This window comes from Enhydra lutris, unplaced genomic scaffold, assembly GCF_002288905.1.
Source record: "Enhydra lutris kenyoni isolate GAN:26980312 unplaced genomic scaffold, ASM228890v2 scaffoldscaffold44, whole genome shotgun sequence".
Taxonomy (NCBI): domain Eukaryota; kingdom Metazoa; phylum Chordata; class Mammalia; order Carnivora; family Mustelidae; genus Enhydra; species Enhydra lutris.
The window spans coordinates 7,280,867-7,304,113 of record NW_019154128.1 but is presented as its reverse complement, the minus strand read 5'-3'; the positions used below and the strand labels follow the sequence as shown (position 1 = coordinate 7,304,113).

The window sequence follows — 23,247 nt, the reverse complement described above, 5'->3', positions numbered from 1 at the left end:
GGTGGTAGGTTCTCGTTGGGATCTCGGAGTTGCTATCTAATGGTTTTTCCACCATCCCGTGCTGTGAAGCCCAACGGGGGGGGTGAATCCACAGCAGCTTTCCTCCCGGCCAGAGCAGGACCTGGCTGTGCCTCCGAGATTTTGGTCTGGAGCCCTGCTTTGGGAAGGGGCAGAAAGGTGCTACGCCAACTGTCGAGGAGGGCAGCATCTCTGTGCCCCAGGAGCATCAGGATGATACTGTGCCTGGGACTGACCTGATTGTGTCTGTGAGGTCATGATTTGGGTTCTTCTCTTTCAGTCTAGACCAGATCAGGAAGCAACCCAGACGATTGGCAGGCCAGGTCCTTCTGCCTCCTCTTGGTGGGGGGGCCTTGAGCTGACAGATGAGTGAGCATTGCATGGCTTATTTTAGAAATCAGATATCGTAAGGAAATTGTCCCTCTTTCTGGTTTTAAGGAAAATAAATTTTTATTCACCCCTCCCTTGGAGCAAAGAATGTGGTTTCATCTCTGTGAGTGGCTTGTTAGTGCTCTGGATGGCTTCTAGGTTTTTCTCCTGGGCAGGCCACATCCCTGACGCTGGTGTGTCTCAGGCCCAGAAGGTGGAAAGGCAAGGCCAGGGAAGCAGGGGCATCTACTGGGCCTCAAGTCAGAGCAGGTGGGGATGGCCTGGTGCCTCCAGAGCCCCATGGCAGGGCAAGGCTTGGCTGTGTGGCTGGAGGAACAGGGGAGGGGAGGGCTCTGGACTGGGCCTGGGTATTGTTGAGAAAGAGAGTTAGCATGAAATGGGGCTAGTATCCAGCTCCCCTTCTCCCATGCTCTGGGTCCTATGGGCAGGTTGCAAGGAGAATGGGCACATTCCCATCCCTTTCCAGGGTCTCTCTGGAAAGCAAGGCAGGGAGAAGGAAGCAAAAGGACAGGCTGGCAAGAAAAAGCCTTTCTGTAATGAAGATTGGATTTTCTCTGAATTGGACAGCAAAATCCAATCTCTCCTGTAGATCTCAAAAGCTCTATGCAGACTCTGTCTACACTTGCTAGAGCAGCTCAGCCCTTCGGTGTGAAGGAAATGGTGGTGTTCCAATCCTCAGTCATGTAGAGCACTTTCCTAGGCTTCTATTTACAGTCACAGAGCACAGACTTTGAAAACTGGAAGCAATCTCTGAGCTCATGCGCCAGTAAACAATGGTCTCCTGACCATGTCCACGTCTGAATTCCTGTCACCTACGATTAGGTGACCTACCATGGCAAAAGAGGTTTTACAGATGTGATTCAGGTAAGAATTTTCAGGTGGCAAGTTTATCCTGGCTTATTTGGGTGAGCACCAGATATAACCACCAGGGTCCTCATAAGAGGGAGCACAGAGCTCAAAGGAAAAAGAAGGTCACGTGATGATGGGAGCAATGGGAGAAAGCGGATGTACTAGAGGCCTCCATGAATAAATGAGGACAGCCTCTGGAAATGCATTTTCCATGGAAGCCTTCAGAAGGAGCTTGGCACCACTGACGTCTTGATTTCAGGCCATGGACAGAGACACCTGTCCAACACCTGACCTCCAGAACTGTAAGAGAATTAATTAGTGGGTATTGCATGAAGCCAGTGTTTGAGGTAATTTGTGAGAGCAGCAACAGGGAACTGATACAGAACTCATTTATTTCAGCTCTCTCTTTTCACAGATGAGACCGAAGCCCATTTGTAGTCAATATTTTCATGTTTAGCTTGTGAAGTTGTTAATTATGTATGGGAATGGGGATACATGGTATGACATTTCCTCTGTCTCTATGAATAAGACACAAGAGATTTTTTTCTGTTGTTGGCCAGCTGACCAGAACAGGCCTAAGCATTTTAATTTTATGGGGGCTGATTGCTAAATTGATCCTGTGGGTGTGATAACCATAATCTTAATCCAAATTAAGGACTCTCACCTGACAAGAATGAGTGAATTTATCCAGATAATTTGACAGATGCTGTCCCAGCAAACCATAGACAAACAGTCTATGTTATAATCCATGACATTGTGGCCACCACAGGCTCTTTGCTCCTCCCAGCTCCTTTCTCACGGTTCCCTACCTTTTGGCCTCCATGGGAGGAAAGGGAGTTGGAACTTTGCCACAGAGGTTTTCAGAAGATGCTGTTCATTTCTGACCCAAAGTAGACTTGGGAAAGGCCTGGGTTCAAAAAATGAAGACTCATTGCTTCAATCCTTGCAATAAACGTCCTGGCTTACTTTCACCTCAAACCTCAGAGGATTTCGAGATACTTCAGAACATTCTGTGCCTTGTTCATTTCCCATCAGTTGGTGGAGAAATTGAACCAAATGCTCTGGTGATAGTGAGGAGAAGACAGTGTAGACAATGCAGATGGGTGGGAAATAGAGGAACGCAGGGCAGGGGGAGCCATTTTTCCACGAAGACTTTTGGTGATGGTTGGGTCTGAGGCATTAGTTCTTTCAAGGGCCATTCAAGCAATTCTTGCGGCTCCATGATCACATTTTCCCACCAAAGAAGTGAGGTCACGTAAATTCCTCTTTATGGATCACAAGATCAGCAGTTATACTTCAATATGGCCAACGGCAGATCGCAGGGTTTCACTTCCTCTTTTTGACTATATTAAGCTGTGGGCTTCCCTGTGCTCTTTAGTGAGTATGATCCCAGCCGAGGCAAGGTTATCTGGCGCTGGTGTGTTTGGTTGACCACAGAGAGAGCAAGGACAGGACTCAGTTATTTGCATACCCTTCATCCTGGGATGATGAGGTATTTGGGGAAATTTCCCTGCATGGGGGTGAATTTATACCCTCAACGTTACTTGGCTTGACCCAAAATTTATAGCTCAAACTTTAATAACCATGTCAAAATTTTGGAACAAAAGCAGACATTCTCCCTTCAACTGGTCCTTGGAGAAAGGATAAACACGGATACAGTGTAATATTTACCCCTTGGCCAACAAACTCCATTTTGAGGACATTACAGCTTCTATCACGAAGTTATATAAGTCAATACAGCTTTCTCACCTGTGGTCCCCCTAAGTGCCTGGACCTCAATTTGCGACCACGTCTAAGTTTCCATCGAGGTCCAACATTGTATTTTTCTCAGATTTTGTTTACCCAATCTGAGATGAGATTCCCTGGGAGTTCTCTTCCTTGTTAGCAAAAGGATAAATCTAGGGCCTGTGGGCCCTTTTAACGTGGAGCCATTTGTTTTGACTTGTCTCTAGACATTTCTCATCTGCCTTTCCACCTCTAAGAACCCCAGTACCTGAGTCAGTTAGATGGAAAGTGCCATTAAGGTTAGCAACATGGATTTTAAAGGACATTCGGGTAAGTGTAAGATTCCATCCACCAACATGGGGGGTCCATATTATACCCCTGCCTACACCACGCAGCTCAGCCCAACAAGAGGACACGCGACCCAGAGGGCTCACATCCCCACCCCATGCCCTGGTCCTGGCCAAGTTCGTATCCTTTTCCACGTGGCTTCCTGTTCATCTCAGGGAGGGCACTGGCCCTGGGGGGTGGTGCAAGCCACCCAGGCAGACACAGGGGCAGTGAACCCGGCAGGGGGAGGGCTGCTGTGGGCTCTGTGCATCTGAGGCCTTGCATGGGGTCTCAGTGGGCCCTGGGCAAGCTCCTGCAGGGGGAGTTAGGAGACATTTGTTTTGTACAGACATGACTTAGGACCAAAGTTCCATTTCTAAGAGGATAAGCTATTCAGTTAGGCAAATTCCACAAGTGGTAATAAAGACTTGGAAAGTCACCCTCTTCCTTCGCATGACAATTAAACATCATATAAGACTGGGAACCAGGGGACTCAAAGCTTAACTTCCCTTCTATCCCAGAAGAGATGTTCTGTGGGGGAAAACACCTACCAGCCCACTGGCTGAAGACCCGAAGACCTCCTTTTCTCTTTGATGGGGCCACGGCCAGCAGAATAGACATCACTTCAAAACTGCCTCTCAGCTGGAAGTACGCAAGTTTTAGCGAGTCACAAAAAAATAGGGAAACTTGCGCACAGTGTCCTTGGCCACTTCCCCATCTGAATGATCACGCACCCAGTGCCGTCGCTGAGAGGGTGCTCCCTTGTGAAGAGGGAAAAGGTGTGTCCATAGCCATTCAATCAGAGAGAGTGACACAAGCCCTATTAGGAAATCCCTGGAGTATGGGGATATAAATCCTGGCCTGGACTGCCCAGTTTCCACTGAAGGTAAAAGTCGGGCCTGGCAGCCTTCCCCAGGCGAGAAGCAACAAGGTCAAAGAATGCAGGGCTGCAGGTAAGAGGCTTTTGAGAGAGAGAGAGAGAGAGAGAGGATGAGAGAGAGGGAGTGCCAGAATGAGGGGGAAGAGAGAGGGAGAGAGACTGTGAGGAGAAAGAGAGATGGAATGAGGAAAGAGAATGAGTGAGACAGAGGGAATGAGAGAAAGAGGTAATGAAAGAATGAGGGGGAGAGAGAATGAGAGGGAGAGAACTAGAGATGGCATGAGAAAGAGATGGAATGAGGGAATGAGAGAGAGAGAGAGAGAGGGAATGAGAGAGGAATGACAGAATGAGGGGGGAGAGAGAGGGAGAGAGAATGAGAGAGAATGAGAGATGGAATGAGAGAAAGAGGGAATGAGAGAATGGGGGACAGAGAGAATGAGAGAGAGAAAGAGAGAGATGGAATGAGGGGAATAGAGAGAGGAAATGAGAGCGAGAAATGGAATGAGAGAGGGAATGAGAGAGAGGAATGACAATGGGGGAGAGAGAGAGAGGGAGAGAAATCTGGGCAGTCAGGACACTTGGGTTCCATTTCAGGGGTGGCTTTCCTGGTGTCTCTGGACCTTGGGTGCCTTCTCTGGGTGCTATTCCTCATCTCTGCGACCTTCGCATGTTGGAAGGTGACCCTGACCTTCTTAGGCTTTAGTGTCTCTGTCAAAAATGGGCTGGATCAGAGGATTTCTGAGGATCTTCTGTGATTCACAGTGACAGGTAAAAATGCTGTGGGATCCAATTAAAGGAGACTCTTAGCTGTAGACAGTCACCTCGGGAGAGCCTGTGCCTGTGAGGCTTATACTGAATTTAGAGGGTTGCTTCTTCGGAAGGTCAGGGGGTTTTCTAGCATGGCATGTTTTCTTTTTAAAAGTAGGTGTAATTTTTCTAACACTCGTGCTGTCAGAGCTGGCTGAGGGCCAGTGTTCCGGGTTGTCTCAGAGGAGTAGTGAGCAGATCGTGGTGGGAAAATGTTAAGCCGTGGGGCTAAAAGGTCTGCGTTCAAGTTCTCAAGAGACTTTCCCTCTTCCTAGCTATATGTCACATGTGTGTCCATATCATAGCTGTCTTTAAAAAACTCTATGCTGTAGTGAATGAGGGGTACCCTTTGAATAGAGGTCATCTACCTGGTGGCCAGCAGCTGGCCAGTAATTGATAGCCAGGCAGCATTAAGCTTACCTTTATCCTCTGCTTCATTATTGTGAAATAATAACACTGGGTACAATTTTTTAAAATAAAGTTGCTTTTTATCCTCAGTTATTATTAAGTAAATTGCACAATTTATTTTTAACCCCTCAGTGCCTCAGTGTCCCCATCTGTAAATAGTGAACTCGATGGGGAGGATCATAGGGTCGTGGGAAAAGTAAATGAGTATGAATCATGTAAAGCACTTCAAGTAGCCCGGCTCACTCTGTGGGTGCGGCTGAAACATTGGCTCTCACTCTTTGGCGCACTCTCTCTTGAATCCCTCCCCTTGGAAGTCCTTTGCTCCTCGTGGAACCCCAGCTCCCTCAGGAGTCACCTACGTTGTGGCCCCCAGCTTTGCCACTGAAGTGCTGTGATCCAGGTCAAGGCTGGCATCTGTCTGGGTTTCCTCTTCTGTAATTAGTTTAGTGACTTGACCTTGCAGGGTTCCCCTAGCTGCTCGGGGTCGGCAGAGGGATGCGGCCAGCTTCCCTCTCTGCAGTTCACCCCACCCCACCAAGCTCAGTCTTGCCCTGGCTCTTCTCTCTGAGCTTTGCCATCCCAAGAGGGCAGTGGGTTCCTTCCCACCGGCTCAGTGCGATATTCCCACACGCACAACAGGAAGAGCACCTTCTCTCACATCTCATTAGTTTTGTTCAGTTCCATTGCATTTTCCATGTTTTAGCCTCTGGTTACCCTAAAAGGCCAGCAGGAAACTTGGATAGTGTCAGAGGCACTGGGAGGACAGTCTCTGCCCCATTGGTTCCCAGCTGCCTGGGAGCACCTGCCAAGCCCTACCAGCAGGTGTCCCCTCAACCTTCTGGCTCCCACCGGACCTCATCCCCCAGCTGTTACACAGCAAACCCCTGTGTGATCAAGACCCTTAGACTCCGTCCCTCCTCGCCTCCCCTGGGCTAGCAGAAGTCAGTGTCACATGAAAACGCAACGGACAAAGCCTGAGTCATACGGGTTTGAGTTGTCTTTTTCTGTGAACATCACCAGCTGTCCGGACGAGGGCACATGGTCATGATGGTGATTTTGGCCAGTGCGTTTCAAACTTGAGGGTGAACTAGCACCCCTGAGGCTTAGTAAGCACAGACTGCTGGATCCACTCAGATTGTGATCCAGTCTTATGTGCAGGGTGTCTGAGGTAGAAGTTCCCAGGTGATGCTGATTCTGCTGCTGCTGGTCTGCAGACCACACTTTGAGAACCACTTCCTTAGGTGATAATAAGAGGCTTTAGATCCAGTAGCACACTGAGTTGTTTCAGGACAAGAAATGTTTGAGGCCATTTTCAAAACAGAAGTCACAGAGACCTGCTGGGTTTGACATGAATGCTAGAGGCTGGAGGTCTTAAATAGGAGAGCTCTATTTAACAGATGGACAAACAGGTGCAGAGGGAATGATAAGTATCTCAGTGTCTGGAACCTGACCTCAGGCTCCTAACGGTTTTGTTCTCCACTCACGAAGGGACATTGCCTAACATAGGAGGGAAGAGGGTTGCAAAGAGCAGCCAAGAGATGAAGGGAATATGGAAGCTTCTGTGGCCGGCCGATGGGCCAGAACCAGGGGGGCCACAAAAGAAACAGTGATGGAGTTGTTGGTCCTCTGGCATCTCAGAGTTCCTGCTCCGATGGTTCTTAGCCCTGGCTGAGTGTTACCATCACCTGGGGAGCTCTTAAAAAATCCCTTTACCTGGGACCAATTACATCATTCATGTTGGGGGCTGGGACCTGGGCATTAGTAGTGTTGAAAACCTTCCAGGCAGTTCTGATGTATACCCAAGGCCGAGATCCCCTGCACTATTCCACCTCTTACACTCTTTACTGTCCCACTTTTTATTAATTCTTCAGGGACTCCTCCTCTCTTCCTTCAAACCCTGTGTTCTGAATTGGTAATTTATCTGATAAATTTCAGATAAATGGGCATTTTACTCACCAGTAGTGTGCACACGAGAGAAGTCTGAAAATCTGTATTAAACTCCCTACCGACATTTCTGAAACACACGTTGGTTAAGAACCTCTGTTTCATAATAAGCAAAGATAATTTCCTAAACAGAAGGAGGTGAATGATTGTGGCATTTGACTGTGGGCCCAATGAGTCCAGCTTAAGACTAGTTATCTTGCCATGCAACTTAGTCATATAACTTAGCTTTTGGATGTTAGTTTCACTCATCGGATGACAGGGATGGGGTAGGGAGCAGAGGTTCTTTGCTATGGTTAAGGATTTCTGGAAAGTATTCATACCACCCAAAGTTTTCATGAAACATCAAGGGGACATTTAAGAATATGTGGGCTTCATTGGGGATTTCAAACTTGAGTGTATTGGGGGGCCATGCAGTAAATCAAATATGTGAGGCTATAAGTGATAAGGCCAGTGGCCAACTGGAATGAGTTTGTCTCTTGGGAAATACATTCAGCGAAGACTAACATCAACATTCCAGCTGAATAATGCATACTCATAAGCTGAACTGGCCCAGATCCCAGTTTGTGATTTGCGGACTGGCTTTGACAATATGATCACATACCCCCAGAGTGAAAGGGATCAGGAGCAAAACCTGCCCCTCCTTTTATTTATATTTCCTTAGAGGAGTTATTTAACTCCTGTAAGCCCCAATGTCTTCATCTCTAAAATGAAAATAATAATAGTAGTTCACTTAATGTTGGGGAAAATAACGGAAAACTTTGCCTACTGCCTGCATTTATTGGTGTTCAGTAAATGTTAGCTAGCATCTTCAATATCATCATCATCAGATCATACGATTCTGACAGCAAAATTTCAGAAACCCCTCTGAAGAGCTGCGGTGATCAGGACATAGGGGTTTACTATAATCTCTGCTCTCATTCCCTGTCAGCATCTGCCTACTCTACTTAAGAATAAGGCAGTTTATTTTTTATTATTATTATTTTTTAAGATTTTATTTATTTATTTGACAGACAGAGATCACAAGTAGGCCGAGAGGCAGGCAGAGAGAGAAGAGGAAGCAGGTTCCCCGCTGAGCAGAAAACCCAATGTGGGGCTTGATCCCAGGACCCTGGGATCATGACCTGAGCCGAAGGCAGAGGCTTCAACACACTGAGCCACCCAGGCGCCCCAAGAATAAGGCAGTTTAAAGACGAGTGCTTCTCCATTGTCTAGAAATCCTGTTGATATGCCTGTAATCCCAATGCCTAAGTCTGAGTTGGAGCCTGAGATTTTGCATTTCTTCACAAATGATGCTGCTAGTCCATGGACCACACTTTAAGTAGCAAAGCTTCAGAATATTTGAACCAAGGTTTTCTTACTTGGGAGCAAGGAAGAAGTGAATGTACAGCGTTGGATGGGTCCTGGATTTTCTAGAGCTAATATTAATCAGAATGGTTTTTTAAATGTCTGCCGTAGACAGAATTCTAAGATGAGCCCCCACTGATCCATGCCCTTGTGTAATTCCCCCTCCCCTGAATGAGGATGGAATATATGAATGTGAGGGGATATCACCCTCATGATTACATTTACCTTCTGCCACCAAGGTAAAGGAATTTTGCAGGTGTAATTTAAGACCCTGATGTGATGACTTGAAGTTAATCAAAAGGAATTTCCCTGAGCATGCCTGAAACAACTAGGTGGGCTCTTTTTTTTTTTAATTTTATTTATTTGATAGACAGAGATCACAAGTAGGCAGAGAGGCAGGTAGAGAGAGAGGAAGGGAAGCAGGCTCCCTGCTCAGCAGAGAGCCTGATGTGGGGCTCGATCCCAGGACCCTGGGATCATGACCTGAGCTGAAGGCAGAGGCTTTAACCCACTGAGCCACCCAGGTGCCCCACTAGGTGGGCTCTTAAAAAAAAAATAAAATAAAAAAAGTTCTAGAGATTAGAGTCAAGAGGTCAGCGAGAGTTGAAGCAACATCTGATGTTGCTCTATTGGTCTTGAAAAAACAAACTGTCTTGTGGAAATGGCCATAGGTCAGGAAATGGTGGATAGCTTCCAGCTGCTGACCGTGGCCTCGGCTGACAGCCAGCAAGAAAGTGGGTACCTCAGTTTATACAATCACAAGGAACTGACTTCTAGCAGCAAACACATGGAACAGAAGCTTGGGATTTGATAGTCTCTTACACCCTCAGCAGAGACTTCATCCAAGATGAGACCAGACATCTGACCCATGACAGTATGACTAATGAAGGGGTGTTATTTTAAGTCACTGAGTTTGTGGGATTTCTACAAAGCAACAGAAAACGAGTACGATGTCTTATTTCTTCTCTTCGATTGTGGTGCATATCAGTCCAAGATATAGATAACCTCATGGAGACCGTCTGTTGGATTGTTTGGACATGGGTGCTGGGGTGGGAAATAGGTGTTCTCCTCCTTAGCAGAAGGAGAAACAGACATGGAGACACACTGGAGTGGATGCATGGGTGGAAGTAGACCTCATCCTCCTATCAGGTTGACCTGATCATCCTATGTGGCCACCATCAATAAACGAGGGCTCGAGAAAAGGGGGCTGGAGGGTAGGGCACCAGAAATGAAATGCATAGGCTTGCAAGTGACCCATGCCCTTCCCACTTACTTTTCATGGCTGTAACCTGTCCTGCGGCTATCCCTGAGACATGGCATCCTGTGTGTACCCCAAAGTAGAAAAGTACCAGACGTTGGTGAGCGTGAGTCTGTCTACCATGGCATGTTGCTTAGTTGGGTGGGAGTGGCGGGAGAGAAAACAGGATCTCAGGCTGTTCAGCCTCACAGATCTCTTCCTGGCTCTGGGACAAGATGGTGGGACATCCCAACGCTGAGAGTAGCAAGAGGGGCTATGTGTGTGAATGGAACACTCACTCCTAGACAGAGGAGGGCGAAGGGCTTCTGGGGACTTTTTGGGTCTGCGGAAAACCCAGTCAGTCTGGGCTGTCTTCAGCTAAATAGTGAGCTTTCTTGTGGCAAGGGATTTCCCCCACACAATATAGATAAAAATCACTTGGGTTTTCAATTGTTTGTTTTTGCTTGACTTTTATCTGCTTGTATGGACATGCTGAACACAGGGCTGGGGAAGGCTGCCACCTTCTGTGACTCTCAGAGGACTAGTCATTCTGGGTGGGCACATTTTCCAGGGATGGAAGATGGTCTTTCAAAGCATAAACAGAAAATCCCCCCTTTTTTTGACAACTTAATTTTGGAAGGAAATATTTCTTTTTCTTTCTTAAAAAAAAGCAGCAGGCAGAGCAGACTCCCTGCTGAGCAAGCAGGGAGCCAGATGTGAGACTTGATCCCAGGTCCCTGAGATCATGACCTGAGCCAAAGGCAGATGCTTAACTGACTGAGCCACCCAGGCATCCCTGGAAGAGAATATTTCTAAAATATATGTAGCGTGGTGAAAATTTATATTCACTGCAAACTGATGCCAAAAAATGTACCTTTCTTTTCTAACTTTTCTAACAAGCATTTCATTTGGTGATTGAGGTCCCTTTAGTACCATGTCTTCTCCATCTTGCTGGCTCACATCTGCTTCTCTTAGATTTATTCAGTCTCTTTGGGGGTAAATGCTCAGGCTTTCAGTTTCTCACCTCATTGCTTTCTTCTAGCCAGGAAGGAGCCTGAGAGTATGGAAGCCATGCCCCAGGGTGGCAGTCCACACCTGATCACCTGGGGCCTTCACTGGTTTCCGTGGAGATGTCCCTGGACCTGGCTGGTCATGGGGTGTCCTGCCAAATCTACTGCTGAGGTCTGTAGCTGGGAAAACCCACAGTCTGATCTTGCAGCTGGGTCAGAGCTGCCACAATGGCCAACTTGGGCCCACTGTGCCCCTCAATGGCTCCACAGGCTCTCTGTGTCTTCGCCAGGCCATGTTTCTCATCTGGCTTTGACTGGTCACTTGTGCAGGTGATACTCAAAATATTTGACAACCAGCAGGGGATGAGCACCAACCAGTCAGAACAGACGCTATAGGATCTGTTACTAGACTGCAAAGATCTCCAAGGAGCCCCAGGAAAGGCATGGTAGCAGAGGACAGAGAGCTCAGGGCTTGGTTAAGTGATATTTACCAGCTGGTGGAGACATGTTTCCATCTTTGGCCACACTGCTCCTTATGGACTGAATATCCAGCTCCAGGTCACCTTGTCCTTTATCACAGCAGCCCCAAATTAGCCCAGATCTCAGTTTACCTCCCATTCCCCACTTGAAGCACAGAGAAGTATCTGGGTTTCTTCCCTATCAGTGAGAAACTCAGGCTAGCAGGCCTTCTGTCTCTTTGCCCTCGGGTTTTGAACTCAGAGTCAGGAGCGGGCCAATATGCTTACCTCCTCTTGTGGTTTCCTTCCTTTTACCCTGAACACCCTGCCCCCCACCCCAAAGCCTTTTCTTCTACTTCCCCTTCCTACCAGGAAGGAATATGTCACATGCACTTCCTTCCCTCCTTTCTGAGGAGGACTTTGGTCTTCCCTTTTCTTTGGGGCATAGTGGCAGAAGAATTGGAGATGCTAAGAGTTCTGGATTCTGAACAAAATTTAAACTGTTCTTCATGATTCACGGAAATCACCATGAACATCAACTGTTTTGTGCTATAACACCCTGATGCCCCCATCGGGCATAGGGAGGTGGAGGGGACCACTGGTGTCTGCTCTTAATGGCTCCTGATTGCCATAACTTTGATTCTTGCACTGTCTTAATGTTTTTCTTTCTTTTTCCCCCCTGCATCTATCTGAATGTCTTTCTGTCTCCTGTGTTATTAGGCCATCAGCTGCCTCTCCCTGCTCTATGTTCTCTGGTCCACCAGCCCAGTCCCTTTCTAATTTGCTACCTCTAATCTGCTTTTGATCAAGCATTCTGGTTGCATACTGCTGTGTAACAAAATGCCCCCAAATTTAGCAGCTTACAACACACATGTTATTATAACTCACATATTTTTGTAGGTCATGAATTTGAGAGGGGCTCTGCTAGGTGATTTCTTCTGTTCCATGTGGTTTGATTGAGTTCAAGCAGTAGTACTTACTTGGCTAGTGAATTGACTCTTCTGGGAGTCTAAGATGGCTTTACCTACAGGGCTGGAGTCTTTGAGGGGATTCCTGGGAGGCCAGACATAGCTGGAACTGTGAACTCGGCCCCCTATAGGTGACCTCCTCTGTGAGGTGGTCTCGGGGTGGTTGGACAGCTTACATGGTGTCTGGCTTTCCCCAGAGCAAGCATCCAAAAGACCCCAGCTAGAAGCTCTCACCCAGCATCATTCTTTTGGTTAGACGCCAGTCACAGGCTGGCCCATATTCAGGGTTGGTAAGTTGGGCTCCACATTTTGCTGGCAGAGTGGCACCATCACGTTGCAGAGGACTGCGTAAGATGGGAGGTACTGTTGTGGCCATCCTTAGAAAGTATAATTGTCACCCTGAGAAGCAACAACACTCGTAGACACGGAGAACGAGTTGTTGCAAGAGAGCTGCTAAGCCACTTCTAGGAGTAAAATATCCGTGCCTTCGTGCCAGGATCTTATGGGCTCTCTTCACCTGTTCGGGTCTTTCTGTCCTTGTTTTCTCTGTCCATGTTATATTTCAGATGGACAAGTTTTCTGGATGACTGATAATTTAAATATCTGAGGTGTTCACTACATACACTCAGATTATAAGAGGTTGAAAGCCACCTTTAGCTTACAATGTGTGGTACCTGTCCCCTATCAGCACAGAGCTAACGTTACCCAGCGGGTAGCCCAAAAGACCTAAAACTGCTATTCCCAGGAGAAGTCAGAAGTCTCGAGCTGTGCCTCAGCTCTTTGCTGGCTTTGGGAGTCCCACAAGTGAGTTGATGAGATTTGGTGGTTATCTGATTAAAGCCCCGGATTTGGTGCCTTTGAAACAGAACCTGTGTCCAGGGCTGAAGCTTAAGTGCAAATTCAACCTGATTTGGAACTTTCAGGACTTCAGTGGCTGGGAGGGTTGCCAGAGTTCTCAGCAGCTCAGCTCTTGTATTTATTTTAGATGAAGAAACTGTTTCCCAGATGGGGTAAATCAGTTAGTGACTTGCCTAAGCTCACACAGCCAGTTAATGGTAGAGTGAATCCAGCTTCAGTCTCTTGCTGTGTGTGCTTAGAGGCTCTATCACTAAGATGTCAGTCTGAATGACAGCATGGGAATGCCACACACTGGGCATTGATTGTGCGTGTGTGTGTGTGTGTGTGTGTGTGTGTGTGTGTGTGTGTGATTGTGTGTTTCCGTGTTAAGCGCCCTTCTATGATACGGATTTTAGGCGTCAGGCTTCTGATTCCACTAGGTAAAGCTGAACACCTTTCTTAGTAGCAACTGGTGCTAGGTAAGTTATTACCTACAGTACTGAAAGTTCTCAGGCTGTGGGATGGACCTTCAGCAGGCTTAGTAAGAACACAGACGGTGGCATCTCTGACTTCTCCCTTAGTTCTGTCAGTTGCAGGACCCTGAGAAAGTTAGTCACCTCCTGAGTTTTGGGGTCTGCTTCTGTAAAATGCTGATGAGAGCCACCACTCGTTGGGTGATTTCTCTTTGCCAGTGCTCTGTACACATCACACACCATCTGCCCCCCTCTGCTACACGCCAGGCTGCAGCCATTTTACAGATGAACAGACTAAGCCTCTCAGAGGCAATGTGATCTACCCCCTGGAACCGAACCATCCAGCTAGCCTACAAGGTTCTTTCAGACTCTCGAGTTGATGTGCTCTCCTATATAGACTTCCTCACTCTCAGGACCGCTGCAAGATACAGCTAGACTTCTGAGCTGCCTCCTGGGGTGGCATCTGACCAAGGAGTGGAGCTTAGGAGAAGGCAGATTTGCATTCTGAAATGACAGAAGATTCTGATCATGTGTACTTCCCAAGACTGGAAGTGCCCATCTAATGAGGGGCAAACTTGGCCATCTGTGGAGGATGCCAGGTTTGGGAAGACTGTTAGGGTAAGCTTAATGGCTCATGGTGCCCCCTCTAGTTTTGGGTTCTGGTGCTTCTACAGAGCAGGGGAGGAATACCAAGGCTGAAGACTGTGTTGACTCAGGTTTGCATTCCACTTTAACATTGCATTAGCTTTGTGGCCTTGGCTAAGTTACTAAATGTATCTGAGTCTATTTCCATTGCTTCATGTTTATAATGGGGATGATGCACTCTTCCAGGCTCATGAGTGTTGCCCTCTGGAATTTCTTAGAGCGGAAAATTCCTCTTATGCAGATACCAGGCTGGGAGAACTTGAAGCCTGGTGGATTCATACTGAGCGCCTCATGGATGGAGCTTCTGCATCAGTCATTTTTCAGGAGGATGGCAATCATTCTGAGCTAGAGGAGTGGTCTTGTGGGGGGCTAGCCTGTGAGAGGGCCTGATGCAGGAAGAAGGTGAAGAAAGTATCTGTGGCTGATGGTCCAGTCTGCAGGGTTTCTGAATGATTCAGCCTTACTGGGAATGCAAAGTGTGAACAGAGGATTTGAAAGAGTGGGGAGATGAATTGGGTTGATTTACTGAATCTCTCAGTCAATGGTTCTTGGGGGCAGAAGTTGGCCAAGTCCAAAAGGTTTGACAGGGAAAGAGTGCTTTTAGAGAGAAGGGACACTTGTTGGGAGAAAGTAAAAAATAGAGAGCCTGCAGCCATTAGTGGAGCCAAGTCTGAGTTTCTCTAAATTTTCCCTTGAGATTCAGCCCATCATGGCCCAAAGATGGGTCTTCCTGTGCCATGGCTCCCAGAAAACAATTCTGTCTCCCCAGGCCCCACTAGGATCAAGGACACTGAGGTGCTCTTATCCTGACACAGCCATTCAGACCAGAAACAGTCTCACCAGGCTGCACTGAATTCCCTCAGTTCTGGGCTCTGTGTGTGTGTGTGTGTGTGTGTGTGTGGTGGGGAAACCAGCTTCTCTCTTTTCGGTAGAAACAGCAATAAGCTGTGGACAACCCATCCAGGGTTCTGCTTTGAGCCAGTATATTAAAAAAAAAAAAAAAAAAAAAAAAAAAGCTGTCTCAAACCTGCTTCTAGTTTCAGAGAAATATAGGACCTTGTTATTTATTTATTTACATTTATTTGTATTTCCTTATTCCCCAAACTCTTCATGTTCTGTGCTTTCCAGAGACTGAGTTCAAAATACCTACTTTGTCTCTGCTTTGAATTTTAAAAAATTTCCCAAGCTTCACTTTAGTGCAAATATTTATTTTCCCATGGGTGTCAAAAGGTTTTAAAGCACACGCCTGCCCCAACATGTGTCAGTTTTTAGGGATTTATTTTACAAACTGGAGGTGACAAATAGTATGCGTCAGGCCTGATAAACTATTTGACCTCATTAATATTCAAGATCTGTCACCTTTGTTTTGCTTTATTTGGATGACTGTACCTCCTGACTCCGAGATGGGCAGTTGCCTACAAACTTCCGGTAACAAGGTGAAGACAGAAATAAAGAGAAGTTAAAGCTCAGTGAATCAAGAGATACATTAAAATATATTATGGAGTAAGATGTTGCATCACTTTAAAGGCCTGAAAATTTATCTCTGGAGCTATCATTCTATTATTTACTTACCAATTTGTCCTCAGTCTGCTAAAAATGTATTCTCCATGCACTCTAAAGTCTTTAGGGGTGAAGTGTGAGAATGTCTGCCACTTTCCCATGTTCAGGGGGAAAATAGGTATATGTGTATATAATATATATGGGTGTGTGTGTGTGTGTGAGAGAGAGAGAGAGAGAGAGAGACAGAGAGACAGAGAGACAGTGAGACAGAGAGAAATAGAATAAAGCCAAATGTTAATAATTGGTGAATCTAGGTAGAATACATACGGGTGTTATACCGTTCTCTCACCTTTTTGGTCTGTTGGAACTTTTCAGAATTAAATGAGAAAGTGAAGCAGACTGTGATCAGGAGGCTGAGCCTGGGGAGTTGTGTTCTTTCTCCCTCCCTTCACTCTTCACACAGTGTCGGAGATTTCCTTATGCGCAGACCAGCTTTTCATCTCATTCCTCCTTTTTCAAACAGGGTATAGTGAAACATGGTTGTGTGACCAAAAAAAAAAAAAAAAAAAAAAAAAAAAGTCACTCAAATTCTTGGAAACAGCTGCCTTTAAAATTTCTTTCTTCCAGTAAAAAGGTCAACTCAGATTCAAGCTGAAATATCAAATTGTCTGTAATTTAAAGACACATTGAAAGAAAGTAGGTCAGGAGAGGAATGTTTTGCTGCAAACCTCTGCAGAACAAATTCTTTTTCCTTTGGGCCTGCCAAAGACTAACTCTTTCCCACACTATGGCAATTTTGGTTCCAGCCTTCCCCTGAGGTTTTGATTTTTGAAAATGATCACTACTCCGTGTTTGCGGTTTAATTACCTGAAGCCACTTCCTGAAGAGGTCACAGTAAAGTGGCTGTTTTGCCCGAGTCCTCATAGGGAAACCAATACAATTCCCTTGAGTGAAGGGGTCCCCCAGGGTTGGGTTGGAAGGGGGCTAAGGGGGGTGATGGAGAATGGCCAGCTGTTGCTTGAGGAGGACAGCAGTTTAGGATTTTGTTCCACTGGAACAGGACCTTTGTTGAAACATCTCTACATTTCACTCTGACCACACGTGTGATTTTGAGAAGAGGATTAATGTCCAAGGTGCTTTCAACACCTGAGAAAGAAAGTGAGGGGATTTCTCTAGGACACTTTCTGCTCTGTAGCTCTGTGAAGCCTCAGCTAACATCAGCCAGACTTTCTGGCATAAAAATAATTTTAAACTTGGTTACAAAGCACATAAATCAAGGCTAAGCCTGCACCTGTCTTGGCGGGGGTGGGGGGGGGGTGCTCCCCTCCAAAGGGAGGCTGCTCAGCTCCTCTGCCTTTGAGCTGAATTGGCGCTCTGAAACTGTTGAGTATCAGAAAGAGGACTAGGGACAGCCCCGGCAGGGCTCCTTTCCCCGGGGTCCTTTTCATAAACTTCTGAAAGTTTGCATATTGGGATTAGGTTTGGCTGTGTATGGCAGGAAGTCTAAACATAAAAAAAAAAAAACAGAAACCAAAACTCTAGGGTGGGAGAGCTGTTCCACGAAGCCAAGCCACCAAGGACTCATGCTCCTGTCTTATTGCCCCAGCACTGCCAGCCAGTGGCCTGTGCCTTGTGGCCCAACATGATGGCTACAATTCACCCATCACATCCAGACTGAGCCAGCAGAAAGGCAGACCAGTGGAGACCTTGAAGTCTTTAGAGGAGACTTTAAAGTCAACTTCCCAGAAGGAGCCTACTTTTCTACCTACGTTTTATTGGCCTACATTCTGTCATGTGGCCACTTCTAGTTGCAAGGGAGGATGGGAAATGTAGTCTTTATGTGGGCTAGTGATGTGCCACGTTGAGTTAGGTATTCTAAAATTGGGGAAGCAGGAAAAGACTGATATTAGAAGAGGAAACTAGCAGCATCTGTCATAGAAACTATATTTTTGAAGAGTTAGGGCTTTGGAATCAGTAGTCCTGGGTTTAAACTTTAATTCCTGCTTACTAGTTATAAGATATTAGTTCAGCTACATAACCTCCTTAATATCTTCTATTATATGATCTATCAAATTGGCATGATACTCACATCATGGGGGTAAAATGAGAGAATAGATGCTCAGTATTCAGCTCAGTAGCTGTCACTATTACACGTGTCCCTGTGTCACCATCCTTGACTTTGTTCACTTATTCAGATATGTGGTATTGGTTATACATGTGTATTTGATTCCAACATCTTTCATATCCTTTCTAGAGAACCAGTGAGTCTGGCGGGGACCAGCACAGTTAGGGACGTGAGGAGCTAATATGGGTGCAGAGGACAAAGCACCTTGGTCAATGCTGATGTGACGTTTATGCTAATCAAGTGGCCTGGTTAACCTGAGGCTGGGGTTAGTGGTTAAAGTTACAGGAAATATTTGTGTTTCAGAAACATGTGAAGGATAAGACCATGCAGAAACAGGAAGAGTTTAGAGGAAACAGCCCTGGGGCAGACACCCGGCGAAGGGGAACATCTCAGGTCATTCACTACCCATCCTGGCTCCTCATCACCAGAGGGGGAGTTCAGGCTGCAATTCTGAGCACATGCCTTCTGATGAGCGAGGGTTTCTAGCATGCAAGGACTACTTCCTCAGTCTGCTAACCCTGCCCTGGCCACCTAAGGGCCCTGTGGGCTTACTGTGAGACATTCACAATGATATCTGTTCCAGGAACAGGAAACAAGTTAAACTTTAAGGAAATGGGGGAGGGGTGGTGGGAGGGAAATTTTCTTTTCTTTTCTTTTTTTTTTTTCTGGACTCACTCATCACTTCAAGTCCTTGCTAGTTTCTGATCATAAATACTCACTGGCATTTTCTGGGACTGGGCATCTTGTAGGCCTTGAGGGCTATGAATAAGACCAGGCTTATTCCGGGGACTCAAGGCTGTCCCCACCCATGCGGAGCCACATTACAAACAGGTGTAGTAGGTGTCATGGTTGCTCCCACGTGTTTCCCCTCCTGGCATAACTTGGAACTCCTCCTACTAGAGGTGGGGGTAATTTCCCTGCCCTACTGATGGCAATTCTGGCCATGTGACTTGCTTTGGCGAATGGAATGTGGGGCACATGGGAATGAGCTAGTTCTGGGCAAGGCTTTGAGTGCTCTTGTCCATGTTGCTTCTGTTTTTGCCATCACAGAAGAGGTTCATCTATCTCCCAGGCAGTCATAGATCCAGGGAGGATGAGAGACACATGGAGCCGACTTAGCTCCCACCCAAAGCCTGGAGCCATGCCTAACCCAGCTTGATCTAAGACAGCCAACCCCCATCTGATCCACGGACTTGTGAGCCAGAACCATTTTACACAATTGGCGCGATCGCCGTGGCTATTGTTTCATGCATTTCAGTGTCGAGGAGGATTGTTGGCAGTATTGTTGAGGCATTGATGAGCTAATATGACAGGTAATTACGATATGATGTGAGAACTGCAGGGAGGTAAGAGGCACCTGGTGCTCTGGTCTTGGGAAGGTATGTAGGCAGGAGTGCTTCACGAACTTGTGTATGTTATTCACAATTTGGACCTTATTTGGCTCCCCCCCCCAGGAGACCAGAGAGTTCATGGTGTATGTAGTCTGCCAGTGTGTATGTAAAGTAAGAGTTAATCCATAAAGACAATAAGAATAGTTCTTTGACATGTAAAATATGAGGACCTTTTGGCAGCTAGTGATTAATTCGCTCATTCATTCAATTAACAAATAGAAGTTAAGGATGTAGCTGTGAGTAAAATAAAGTAGGATCTCTGAGCCCATGAGCTGGCATTCCAGAGGGTGGAGACATGGTTGATGAGGAATGCCATAGAGAGGAATGGAGTAGGAAAGAAAAATGTGGAGCATCGAGGCAGAAGGGTGGTGCAGCTCACACAGGAAGGTCAGTGAAGACCTCACCACCAGGGATGCTGAGTAGGGACCTGAAGGAGGAGAGAACCTGAGCAGTGGCCATAGCTGAGGAATGAGCATCTTGGCACAGGGCAGGGAATGCTAAGGCGTATTCCAGGAGAGAGACATTAGGATATGGAACATCTATTCCAAGACACCTTGTAAGTGCTTTGGGGTTTTGATGGTAGGTATGCTCAGTGAATATAGTTACTGAGATGCAATTCCAAAGCTTCTGTGTTTTCTTGCTAAAAACTCTAGACAAAATGATTTCCATCATCAGGGGAAGCCTCCAGAACCTGCTGCCAGGGCCATCTTCAAGGGGTTCTCTCTCTGGCTCCTAGTGACCCCTCTGTCTCCTCCTATAGGCTACCAAGTGCTGGACCTGAGATCTCCATCTCCTGTGTCCTCCAGAAGTTGCCAGAAATGATGGTCATCTTGTACACGTTGATAATGAGTGTTTCAGCCTTCACCATTCAGCCTGAGGAACACACAGGTAAGAAATCAATCGTACTGAATCTAGCTGAATCTTACTACCGAATCTTACTAATCTAGCTGAAGAGGGCCTGCCTGCAGCTTCTTTGGGAAACGTGGTTGTTTATCTAGTGAAGTTTGTTGTTTTCAAAAAGCAAAGTGGGACAGACCCTTCCTCCTGCCCGTCTCCTCTGTTTCATGGTGCTGGCCATGGGCATCCATCATTTCTGCCAAAGAGTGAGCCCAGAAAGTGGTGCCTTTGGCCTCAATAAAAGATGCTTTTGGATTTTAACCACATGTCCTGTCACAACTAAGCTCTTTCTCTATCTGAACTCAGCCCAGATCTACTTTTAATGTTAAGGAGTCAACAAGTGAAAAAATATGACCAAACTTTTTAATCGGTTTTTGTTGCCATATGAACCAGATTTAACTTTTCCCACAAAATTTAAATTGGAATGGACAGAAGCCCTAGAGTTGTTTTTGGGAGTTTTGAAATCATTATAACAGGAGGCGTTAATGGGACCCCCAGGGTGCAGGCCACTTGTTTGGGGCACTCAGCTTCTTCAGATGTGCCTGTCAAAGGAGCTTTTGGATCCAAAGCCTGACTGTGGTCTCCCTGTCCTTTAGTGGCAGCAGAAAACTGCAAATTTCTTGGCAAGCATTTCAAAACTGACTTCAGGGTGGAAGGGGAGCCTGTGGTTCTGAGGTGCCCCCAGATGCAGCTCTGGCTGTGGACGTCTGTCAGCCCCCATGTCAACGTAATATGGCGTAAGAATGATTCTGCTCCAACAGTCCGAGGGGAAGAAGAGACACGAATGTGGATCCAGGATGGTGCTCTCTGGATCTTGCCAGCATTGCAGGAGGACTCTGGCACCTACATCTGCACTGTCAGGTAAACCCCCACATCCCCCGGGACTAGGGTAGGGAGTGGGTCTCCTTCCAGAATGGGCTTCTGTGATGATGTGGATTTCAAAATCCAGTGTGTAGGACCTTTTGTCCTCCTCACCGTTCCTGAATACCTCCTACCTGAGAGCCTTCCCCAGATGCCTTCATGGCTCTTTCTCTCCCTTCATTGAAGTCTTTGCTCGAATTTCACCTCTTTGGAGAAGACTTCCCTAGCTACTCTACCTAAACCAGTACTCCTGACAGTCCCTCTCTTTCCCCTGCTGGTATTTTTCCTCACCTGACACACATGTGTTTACCTATTTAATGTTGTCTACCCCATTAGAATGTAAATTCTAGTTCCACAGGGACTTGATCCATTTTGTTCATGCCTACGTCCACCTGGAGAGAAGAAATTGATGTAGAACACTGGATGAGACTTGAGGAATGAGTTCGTCCAACTGCTTATTGTACGTGTGAGGGGACCAAGCTCACTAATAACATGCTCCCAGGTGGTGTGTGTGGAGCTGAGACAGGAACTCAGAGCTCCTGATGTGGGGTGGAGACCCCCTTCCTCTTTATCCTCTCCAATTCACTTTGTTGTGTAAACGTCACCACCGTCCATCTCCAGAACTCTCCATCTTCCCACATTGGAGCTCTGTGCCCATTAACCACGAACTCCTCCTTCTCCGTCCCCCAGCTCCTGGCAGCCCCCACCTTCTGTCTCTCTCTGTGAATTTGAGTACTTTAAATACCTCAGAGGAGTGGAGTCAGACGGTGTTTGTGCTTTGGTGATTGGCTTATGTCACTGAGCACAGTGTCTTCAAGGGTCATGCACACTGAAGTGTGTATCTGAATTTCCTTCCTTCTTAAGACTGAATGATATTCCATTGCATAAGTACACCATGTTTTGGTTACCCATTTATCTGTCAGGGAACAGTCTACCTGCTTTTGGCTATTGTGAGTAATGTTGATCTGATCATAGGTGTGCAAAGATCTCTTTGAGTCCCTGCTGTTACTTCTTTTGGATACAAACCCAGGAGAGAATTGGTGGATCAATGGTCATTCTATGTTTAATTTTTTGAGGAACCATCATATCGTTTGCCACGTGGCTGCTCTATTTTACATTCCCACCAGCAGTATACACAGGTTCCAGTTTCTTCACATTTTCACCAACACTTACTGTTTTCTTGGTCTTTCTTGGAGAAGGATAATAGCCATCCTACTGGGCATGAAGTGACATATTATTATGGTTTTGATTTGCATTTCCCTAATAATTAGTAGTGCTGAGCATCTTTCTGTGTCTTTTATTGGCCGAATGTCTATTCAAGTCCTTTGCCCATTTTTCACTTTAAAATTTTTGTTGTCTCATTATTTTAAATTTCTTTTAAAAATTGAAATATAATTAACATGCCATGTTATGTTAGTTTCAGGTACAGAGTATAATGATTCAACAATTCTATATGTTTCTCAGTGCTCATTGCTAAGTATACTCTTAATCGCCTTCATCTATTTCTCCCATCCCACCACCCATCTCCTCTCTGGCAGCCACCAGTTTGTTCTCAGTATTTAAGAATCTTTTTGTTTGTTTGTCTCTTTTTTATTTTATTCATCTGTTTTGTGATGAACACAATTTTTTCTTAAATTTCACCTGTGAGTGAAATCATATAGTCTTTGTCTTTCTCTGACTGATTTATTTCACTTAGAGTTACTCCATCTAAATCCATCCATGTCATTGCAAATGGAAAGATATCATTCTTTTTTATGGCTGAATCATATTCCAGTGTGTGTGTGTATATGTGTGTGTATCACACCTTCTTCTTCTTCTTTTTTTTAAAGATTTTATTTATTTATTTGACAGACAGAGACCACGAGTAGGCAGAGAGGCAGGCAGAGAGAGAGGAAGGGAAGCAGGCTCCCCACTGAGCAGGGAGCCCAATGTGGGGCTCGATCCCAGGACCCTGAGACCACGACCCGAGCTGAAGGCAGAGGCCTTAACCCACTGAGCCACCCAGGTGCCCCCACATCTTCTTCTTCTTTTTTTTTTTTTTAAAGATTTTATTTATTTATTTGACAGATGGAGATCACAGAGAAGCAGGCAGAGAGAGAGGAGGAAGCAGGCTCCCTGCTGAGCAGAGAGCCCGATGTGGGGCTCGATCCCGA

At 46.2% G+C, this 23,247-nt stretch overlaps 1 protein-coding gene across 1 annotated transcript in view; it reads left to right on the top strand.

Moving 5' to 3' along the window:
- Nucleotides 1–4,194: 4,194 nt before the first annotated feature.
- The window catches only part of LOC111155901 (interleukin 1 receptor type 2), a 33,351-nt gene continuing 14,298 nt past the window's right edge, over nucleotides 4,195–23,247 (top strand). The window contains exons 1-3 of the mRNA XM_022516367.1: nucleotides 4,195–4,262; nucleotides 20,097–20,224; nucleotides 20,830–21,094. Of these exons, the coding sequence (XP_022372075.1) occupies nucleotides 4,249–4,262; nucleotides 20,097–20,224; nucleotides 20,830–21,094 (407 nt within the window). The 5' untranslated portion in view covers nucleotides 4,195–4,248. The remainder of the gene's footprint in view (nucleotides 4,263–20,096; nucleotides 20,225–20,829; nucleotides 21,095–23,247) is intronic.